Source organism: Nematolebias whitei, chromosome 3 (genome assembly GCF_014905685.2).
Source record: "Nematolebias whitei isolate Nwh7 chromosome 3, NemWhi1, whole genome shotgun sequence".
Lineage (NCBI taxonomy): Eukaryota > Metazoa > Chordata > Actinopteri > Cyprinodontiformes > Rivulidae > Nematolebias > Nematolebias whitei.
In genome coordinates, this window is record NC_056500.1 from 34,758,511 (window position 1) to 34,768,240 (window position 9,730).

General features: G+C 40.4%; 2 protein-coding genes across 2 annotated transcripts in view; one reads left to right on the forward strand and one right to left on the reverse strand.

Annotated features, from left to right (window-relative positions):
* Positions 1–2,573: 2,573 nt before the first annotated feature.
* ndufb6 (NADH:ubiquinone oxidoreductase subunit B) lies at positions 2,574–4,432 on the reverse strand. Its single transcript, XM_037674882.1, has 4 exons — positions 4,174–4,432; positions 3,425–3,517; positions 2,871–2,915; positions 2,574–2,767 (listed from the first exon to the last, which is right to left on the reverse strand). The coding sequence occupies exons 1-4, from the start codon at positions 4,351–4,353 to the stop codon at positions 2,702–2,704; spliced, it is 384 nt and encodes a 127-aa protein (XP_037530810.1). The 5' UTR covers positions 4,354–4,432; the 3' UTR covers positions 2,574–2,701.
* A 3,134-nt stretch (positions 4,433–7,566) lies between these two features.
* The window catches only part of LOC119408047 (PRELI domain-containing protein 1, mitochondrial), an 8,290-nt gene continuing 6,126 nt past the window's right edge, over positions 7,567–9,730 (forward strand). The window contains exons 1-2 of the mRNA XM_037674883.1: positions 7,567–7,723; positions 8,193–8,399. Coding sequence (XP_037530811.1) covers positions 8,308–8,399 — 92 coding nt within the window. The 5' untranslated portion in view covers positions 7,567–7,723; positions 8,193–8,307. The remainder of the gene's footprint in view (positions 7,724–8,192; positions 8,400–9,730) is intronic.

Below are 9,730 nucleotides of genomic sequence, written 5' to 3' on the forward strand. Positions count from 1 at the left end.
AGCCTAACCATGACCTTTTTCCATAACCTAACCATTACCAGTACATAGCTAACCCTAAACCTAACACATCCTCAATTCACACCTTAGGCCTAAACCTAGCCCCTAACCCACCAACGGGACTTCTTCTTATGGGGCCCGGGCTTTGGGCCCCATAAGGAGCAGTTGGTCCTCACAATGCAGTATAAGTTGGAAAAATGGGCCTCACAAAGTAGCATAAACAAGGACACACACACACACACACCACACATATATACATGTCTAAATAAAGGTTGAATGAATATATACATACATATAATTTAAAAAAAATTCAACTTGTTGAAGCGTTTTGTCTTTTGTCTAAGACTCTGATGAGTTGCCAGTTGTTGACATCCAGAACTATCTGTACACATGTTAAATGAGCTTATTTTCCATTTACAAGTTTTCCTAAAAAGCAAAACAAAAAAAATTGTTTTGAATAATTTCGCTCCTTGCTTCTTTCTGTAGTGTATAAATGTTCCTTTGATTCTTCTCTTTTCATTATTGTTCATACTTCTGACAAGTTTGTGAACATGTGAATTATTGCTGCAAACATGGTTTTTCTAGCACCATATATTTAGGCATACCGTTAAACGTTAACAAATTATCAGCATTTTCACTTCTTCTCACCTTCTGACCTACAAATTCAAGTTTCTTTATTGTCATTTGCATCACAGAAAGGAAACAAAATTGTGCACTCAAGGTCCAAGTTACATCCAAATATAATTAATAGATTAAATTAATCAAAAATAATTATAATTAATTAATAATAAATTAATAAATAAATTCATTTCAGTTTATCCTGATGCATGCTCAATAATCCAGGTAGAAAAATCTAAAAAGTTAAGTCTGATCCTCGGGACTTTCAAAACAACAAAAATGTAGAAACATTTAGTCTCTCATCCAAGAGACTTCCTCAGTCTGAGGAGCTGTATTCAGCTCAGTCTCTTAAATAGCACCTTCTCAGAGTGGATCAACCAGTTTGCTGCTGACAACCAAAACCAGCTGATCACATGATCTAGAAGGACCATCAGCAGATTTCTCCTTCTGCCTGGCTCCTGAGTTAGTTAATCCCACACAAAACAGGCTCTAGAGCAATGTTGATACCCTAACTGGGCCTTCCTGAAAGCAGAGAAGAAACCCAAACAGGACTCCAGTCAGCCAACAGGTGAAAAGGAGGAACCCAGACCCAGACCAGTGGTCATTCCGTATGTTGAGGGAGTATCAGAGAAACTGAGACGTTTATTTTCTAAACATAACGTCCCAGTTGCTTTTAAACCCCAAAATACATTACGGCAAAGACTGGTTCATCCCAAAGATCCAGTCCCCCGGCACAAACAGAGTAATGTTGTGTGTGCTGTTCAGTGTCAGGATGGTGAACAGTCTTACATCGGGGAAACAAAACAGCCACTGGCCAAAAGGATGGCCCAGCACAGAAGATCAACATCATCAGGCCAGGACTCTGCGGTCTACACTCATCTCCAGGCCAGCGGTCACTCTTTCAGGGATGAAGATGTTCACATCCTGGACAGAGAGGCACGATGGTTTGAGAGAGGAGTAAAGGAGGCCATCTTTGTGAAAAGAAACCGTCCATCGTTAAACAGGGGTGGAGGCCTCCGGGTTCAACTGTCCCCCTCTTACAATGCTGTTATTGCTAGTATCACTCAGCCCTCTGTGAACAGTAAACAGCCATCAGTGTGCTAATGATCCATTGTTAGGCTGATGGTCCTTCTTGATCATATGAGCAGCTGGTTTTGGTTGTCAGCAGCAAACTGGTTGATCCACTGAGACGGTGCTATTTAAGAGACTGAGCTGAAAACAGCACCTCAGACTGAGGAAGTCTCTCGGATGAAAGACGAAACGTTCCTACTTTTATTTTTGCTTTGTTTTGTGCATGTCCGAAGGACCAGATTTAACCTTTTTAGATCATTTCAGTTTATTTCTATAGCGCCAAGTCACAACAGAAGTTATCTCAGGGCACTGAACAGAAACATTCATAATTTAACATTATCTGAGGAGCAGACTGCTTTGAGCTTAACTCCATCACAGACTCTCATCTGGAGCGAACGTGACGCTGTTGAACCCAGCCGGTCGAAACAGATGGCCGCTCGTCCTGAGCCTGGTTCTTCTGGAGGTTTCTTCCTGTTAAAAGGGAGTTTTTCCTTTCCACTGTTGCCTTCGTGCTTACTCAGGAAGGGAGACTGCGACAAAATGATGACTCAGCACAATCTGCTGTCTACCCTACCGTCGATAAATAATGTAACTAACTGAATTTGTATGTACCGGTTATATGAATGTTTCTGTTCAGTGCCCTGAGATGACTTCCGTTGTGACTTGGTGCTATAGAAATAAACTGAATTGAATGAGTTACTATAAAGTGAGGTTGCTTACTTTAAACAATACATAGTTTGTACTTTTTTTTTAAATTTAGATTAAATCATACAATAAAGTTGACAGCTCATCAGAAACAGAAAACCCCCATAAATGAAAGCTAAAATAAAGGAATCATTCGGGCTAAAACTGGTTTTCATGATCATTAAAACTCGAACTCTTATTTGTAAAGTACTTTCTAATATTTTATTGAAATTATTTGTTTATTTAAGGATCCCCATTAGTTTCTACCGTAGTAGAGACTATTCTTCCTGGGGTCCACACAGTTTTAACAACGGAAAGACAAAAAAAACGTTCAGTGATGTCCTTTGGTCTCGGGGAGATCAGGAATAACTTCACCAGTTTCCCAAATGATGTCACCCTGGAAACACACACACATTTCAAACACCTGGTGTCAACGGCCAGTTTCACATCGTTTTAGTACAGAAAGCAGCAGAAATCTGACAGAAATAAATCAAACTTACTGGTAAAAGTCGGCGTTTCCGCTCCACAATGCCACACGGTTTGTTCTGTAGGGAACAACAGTTTTTATTTACAATGACTGCTGGTCCTCAGATTTAATCTCTAAACAGAGTACTGTTTACTGTTAACTTAGTTCACTGAATGAAAATGTTCCTGCTTCTTTGTTAGTGACGGTGTCGTTGCTATACACTTCCTAAAAAACAAAACTGTAATAAAAACAAATACTACCAAGTAAGGACTTCATCCAACAAGCCCATTTACTTTATTTGCTCTGACAAGAACCTAAAATCAAAAAGACGAGTGGATATAATGCGGATCGCGAAAAACAAAGAATCAAAAAAGTTTGAAAGCGTCGCTGAGTGAGAGCGGCTGCTTCCCGGCAGAAAGAAAGAAAATAAAGCCAAGTTTTCATGAATCTACTCAAATAAGACAAAAAGATGTGCAGCAACAACTGCAACAAAACAAATTTTTTCAAGTTTTTTTTTACTACAAAACAAAAATGCAAGTGTTCAAAGTCATGGATAGTTCACGTGTGTTCAACCTTCTGTACACTTACAAGAACATGATATTTCACGAAGTAATGAGAGATCCAGGCCGGTATCAGCACCCAGGTTAATGTGAACACTCCACCACGGTACACTTTGTAGGTCTGCAAGAAAACAGTCATGTATCAATCGTCAAACGCCCAACAAACCCAGACGTCGGTCTGTTCTCAACTGGGCCCCAGAGGTTCTGAGAGTGATGAAGAGAACAGTTTAGATTGTTTGCTGCTTTAAATCAGCCGCCTGTTGTTTTATTAATGATTCAAACATCTCGAACGTGAACCCTGACCTCAGCTTCTCTCTGTTTTTGACTCGATATCATGGTTTTATTGCTTCCTCTTAAAAGGTTCCACATCATCTACATTACTTTTATTTAAATAATCTTTAAGAATAATTTTTCCTACACTATCCAAAACTTATGATAAAACACAGAGCAGACCCAAACTCATGGGATTAACGTCAACACACTTCTCATAGAATAAAAACTTTTATATCCATGTTTAAGATTTAATTTACTTTGCTCTGGGTTTTGGTTCAAATAAAGCTCAATACTTTTGTGGGTTTGATGCAATGGGCTTATTTTGAAACATATTATTAAATGTAAATACATTTAAATATTTGAACTTGTTTTGACACACTGGGCTCTGCAGCAGGTAAGACATTTATTTTAGATTAAAGCGTTTACATTTGGATCCAGGCGGAACATGAGATGTAACACCATAACTACAATGTATTCAGCTCTTGTTTTTGTCTCAGTACTCACATACAGCCGCCACAGGCTCTTCGGCTCCAGGAAGCGTGTCCAGAACTTCTGGATCGGATTCGGAGGTTTGTACGGGATCACGGGCTCCCGGGCACTGAGCTCCTGGTCCTTCAGCCACCTCCTCCGGAGTTTCACCAGCTGCTCGAAGCGCAGCTTCTCGTCCGGTGTGTAGCCAGACATGTTTGTCTGTAGACAAAATACTCGTGGACAGATCTGCAATGACACGGCCGAGGACACTAACCAAACAGGAAGTAGGAGCGGAAGAAACGAGACGCGTTGAAACAGGCGGACAAACTTTACTGCGACACCTAGTGGTTAGTAATATGTACTGCAGGACGGCGACACCTAGTGGTTAGTAATATGTACTGCAGGACGGCGAGGAACTAACAGGACGCTGCTTAAAGTACAGAAAAATGACTAGGTTGGTTAGGGACAGACAGACAGACATCATATAGATGTTAGTCGTGTCAAGTTTTTATTAAAGGTACTTTCTGCAAAGTCATAATCAGAGTCAGAGATTCTTTATTGTCATTCGCATCTCATGTGGTACATGTGGTGGAGCGAAATGATGTACACAGGGTCCCAGTTACATCCAACAATAAAATGTTTAAGAAAAAACAATGATAACATCTAAGATATGAACTAAGAAAAACATAAACTAAAATACACTAAGTACTAATAGCATAAAAACATTACGTCGAACAGCAGCACGAACATGAGCATGAGTCTGTGTGAGCAGACGAGCACGCATGAACACATCAACATGAAACAGATCAGCAGCAACATGATGTGATTTTTCACAGTGATTATTCTGGTTAGATTATTCTGGTTATTCTGGTTACATTAAGGCCTGGATGGCTTCAAATTTCTTAAGTTTTAACAATGAGAAGACTGAAGTCATTGTCTTTAGCCCTAGCTCAACTGCTGCCTCTGATCCTGTCAACCTGGACTCTCTTCAGCCATATCTCAAGCAGTCTGGTAAAAACCTCTGGATGGTTTAGACTCTGACTTCAAGTTTGACAAACAAATCAACTCTGTTCTGCAGAAAATCTTCTTCCAACTCAGACAGGTAGCTAAGCTCAAGCCAGTGTTGTCCAGACCCGACCTTGAGAAACTAGTCCATGCCTTTGTCACGACCCGATTGGACTATTGCAACGCACTGTATGCTGGGATCAGCCAGGCCTCCATCTCACGTCTTCAGCTCGTCCAGAATGCTGCTGCTCGGCTTTTAACCAGAACTCATAGGTCTGAACATATTACACCAGTTCTGTCCTCCCTTCACTGGCTCCCTGTTCATACGAGGATAATCTTTAAAATTCTTCTGTTGACCTTCAAATGCTTAACTGGCCTCGCACCCCTTTACCTCTCTGAGCTTCTGGAACCTTACGTTCCCTCTCGGACCCTGAGATCATCCGATCAGCTGCTTTTGGCTGTTCCAAGAACAAGACTGAAGCTCAGAGGAGATCGGGCTTTTTCAGTCATGGGCCCCAAACTCTGGAACAACCTGCCCCCCAACATCAGGCAGGCCTCCTCCCTTCCTCACTTCAAATCTCTACTAAAAACACATCTGTTCTCACAGACATTTCACACACTGTAAACTGATTTAGTGTTTTTTGTTCTGTGATCTTATGTTTTAAATGCTTTTTATTAATTCTTCAGTTATTGTTATTAGTGTATTGTATTTTTCTCTTTAATTTTACTCTCATTGATTGTTGTTGTTGTTAAGCACTTTGATAACAGGTTCTGTTTTAAATGTGCTCTATAAATAAAGTTGACTTGACTTGACTAGAGATTCATGAGTCTAACAGCCTCAGGGTAGAAGCTGTTCCTCAGTTTAGTGGTTATACACTTAATGCCACTTACCTCCTTAATACCTCCTTCCTGAAGGGAGCGGGGCAAAAAGTGTGTGTGCTGGGTGAGTGTGGTCCTTCATGATGCAGGTGGCCCTCTTCCTGCATCTGGAGGTGTAGATGTCTGTGATGGTGGGGAGACGGACTCCAACAGACTTCTGTGCTTAAGTGACGACAATGACAATGATAATGGCAGGTCAAATAAAAAAAGAAAAAGTTAAAAATAAAATAAAGTATGAAACACTATAATGCAATATAGGGTTAATTCATCCATCATCTTTACCCATGTTTCCCTTTTTGGGTCGCGGGCGTCAGCGCCATAGAGAGAGATAGTTTATAGGGCTCTGGCGGGGGTCATTGGTGCCATATCCAGCAGTCACTGTGTGAGAAGTGGGGGACACCTGGACATGTCTCCAGTCCAACACAGAGACACATAGAGACAAACGAGACAAACAGCCATTCACTCTCTCACTCACACCTAGAGACAATTTAGAGTTACCAGTCAGCCTAACATGCATGTTTTTGGTCTGTAGGAGGAAACCAGAGCACCCGGAGAAAACTCACACATGCACAGAGAGAACATGCAAACTCCACACAGAAAGACCCTGCGCCAGGATATGAACTGGTGAACTGCTCCCTGAGATGCAGCAGCCCTACCAACTGTGCCACCGTGCCGCCCAAGTGATGGTTAATGTGTCCTTACATTAAAAAATTGCGACCAGATGCCAATTACTTTGTTTGTTTTCTTTGGTTAACTACGGAAACAGCTGAAGCGACTGTAAATAACAACGGTGAGGCCCACGGACAAGCCTTTAGAGACATAGTGCTGGTATATGTTCAGAGTTGTTGTACAGATGAAAACATCGGTTAAGTTGGTCTAACAAACACCAACAGAAATAGAAAGTCAGCATTTTATCTTTAAAAGTGACACCTCCTGGTTCATTAAGCCAAGAAAAGGAAAAGGAAACAAGAGAAAGTCTTTGAAGGAGTCATTGGTTGTTTGTGACATGGGTCGACATACAGCAGAAACTCAAGGATGATCCTGTGTCAGTTCTTTTCTCTATTTTTGTTTCTTTCTAAAGACACAGCTTTCAGTTACTGTCAACCTGCTGGAGTTTTAATTGCTTCACCCTCACACTTCTTTTAGTCCTCCACATTGTAAAGCCCAAATAAATAGTGTAACTTATTATTTTTATATATGGATGTTTCTGTTCAGCGCCCTGAGATAACGTCTGTTGTGACTTAGCACTGTATAAATAAACTGAATTGATTTTAATTAAAGCTGTCATTGTCACTTGCAAAGATAAAAAAACAGACTCCATGGAAGCAAACATAAAAAAATTAGGAGTGTTTAAAACTTTTAGACAGCACTGCATCTTGAATATGACATCAGTATTCAAATAAATGTTAAATTATTGTTTTATGAAACTTGAAAAAAAAATTAAATAGCTGCCATTAAAAAAAATTACAGAACATTTAACTAATTTTTTAAAAAGTCCGAAACCTTTACTTTGAAATGTCAACCGGAAGTAGCATTATTCTGACAGGAACCTTGATGACAGGAAGATGGCCGCGGTGCGGCTGGTCTTAGCGTCATGTATGGAATTAGCTAACGTTATGTAAAGTGCTGGCTCGAAGCTCAACAAACATCACGTTCCCGGATGTTCGGCCCACTGGACCTGCACTAGAACCTCATGAAGGTAAAGACCTGGAGAGTCCGGTCCAGAAGTTCAGTAACCTCCACCAGCGGCTAGTCGGCTAACGGCGTTAGCCTATTAGCATCGGGCAGTGCGTGTTCAAAGACGCTGGACGTTTTTATTAAACAAAATTTGTAAAAAATAAAATAAATGCGGTTATTCCGCTCAATAAATGAAGAAACACTGATGTGCATTTATTATTAATAGTGTCAAACTAGAGGTTAAAGTGTTTAATGTTCTACTAAACAATGAGACTAACTTGTATAAATAAAGACTGAATTGAATATGTTCATCAGCTGTTTGTCACTTAATATCAGATAAAGGATAAATCTTGTAAGAAGTCATAAATGGTACATTATTGTCCTGCTTACTAAATATTGTCACATGTTTTTTCAGAATGTTGACAGCCAATGTGAATTAAAGAAACCCACGTAGTTTATTTTTATTCCTCTCATTTTGTTTGTTCCTGCAGGACTGGTCCAGACTGTGGATGGAGTCGGCACCAAACCTGTTGCTGTTTGGACTTTTCAGACCGAGGGACGTCAGCTTTCAGGAGACGGGTTGTCCTGGACATCAGCGTGGGGACAATGGTCAAGTATTACTGTAACAAGACGGACATCAGGAGTACGTGGGACAGTGTTGCCTCTGCTTTTTGGCAGAGGTACCCCAACCCCTTCAGGTACTAAAACGTCTCGTTTTGTCACCTTCTGGAAATGTTCCTGCTCTTTGGTCCAGTTTATGGTTCTAGACTGACACCATCTTCCAACACACTAAAATTAAATGATGTGATCCCGCTCTTTTTAAAAATAATACACGTGTCAGTTTGTGGTGACGTTCATCCATTAGATGCACAAACATGATATGTTGTTTATTTGTCCTATACAAGGTTAACACAAGGTCAACAGCGCAATGAAATGTTCAGGACGAGAAGAACCGATTCGACCCGCTAAAAACAAACAAGAAATACTAAAGCATGCAATAAAGGTACAAAATAAAGTACCAAAAAGTGAAAAAGAAATATATTTACAATGTCCAAAAGAAATATAGTAAACAACAGCATAGTAGAATATAACAGTGTAAGTAGGATGAATTAGTATAAATAAGTATTTCACATGTAGTAATATAAGCTTAAATCACATGATAAATATTGCACATAACTAACATAAACTACTCAGGTTGTGTGACAGGTTATTGCACAGGTAGTGAGTGACATTGAGATGAATTATGGTGATAAGGTAGTTACATACATGATACAGCTCCATCGTGCAGCAACACTAAACATATTAGTTGTCAGATTTGGCTTAGTGCAATGTTACTGTCATCAGTTCAGTAATCTGACAGCTTGTGGGTAAAAACTGTCCTTTAGTCTTTTTGTACGCGATGGCAGACTCCTGTATGGTCTGCCTGAGGGTAGTAGATGGAAGAGTCCTTGTGCTGGGTGGGTGTGGTCCTTAATGATGCTGCGTGCTTTACACAGACATCGGCTGTGGTAGATGTCCTGGATGTTGTGGAGACTGCTATCAGTGATGTCCTCTGCTGTTTGCATCACGCTCTGTAGTGCTTTCTGACTGGTGCAGTTCCCATACCACCCTGTGATGCAACCTGTCAGCAGCCTCTCAATGGTGCACCTTGTAAAGTTAGTGAGGATGCTGGTGTTCATACCAAACTTTTTTTTATCTTCTTAGGAAGTAAAGTCTTTGTGAGACTTTCTTGACCACAGTTTGTTTGTAAAGACCAGGACAGATCCTCAGTATTGTGAACGCTGAGGAAGTTGAAGCTGCTGACCTGCTCCACCTCAGCGTTGTTGATGTAGATGGTGGAGTGCTGACCTCCACTCTGTTTCCTGAAGTTCACTATCATCTCCTTCATTTTGCTGACATTATCAATGCCATCACCTGCTTAACTTTGTTATAGAAGTTTTTAAACTATGTTGGCCGTAGTTGGTTCAAATTTATTACAGATATTTTTGGTCCTGTGAAGGTGATGACTTTTGTTTTGTTTTACCCGACA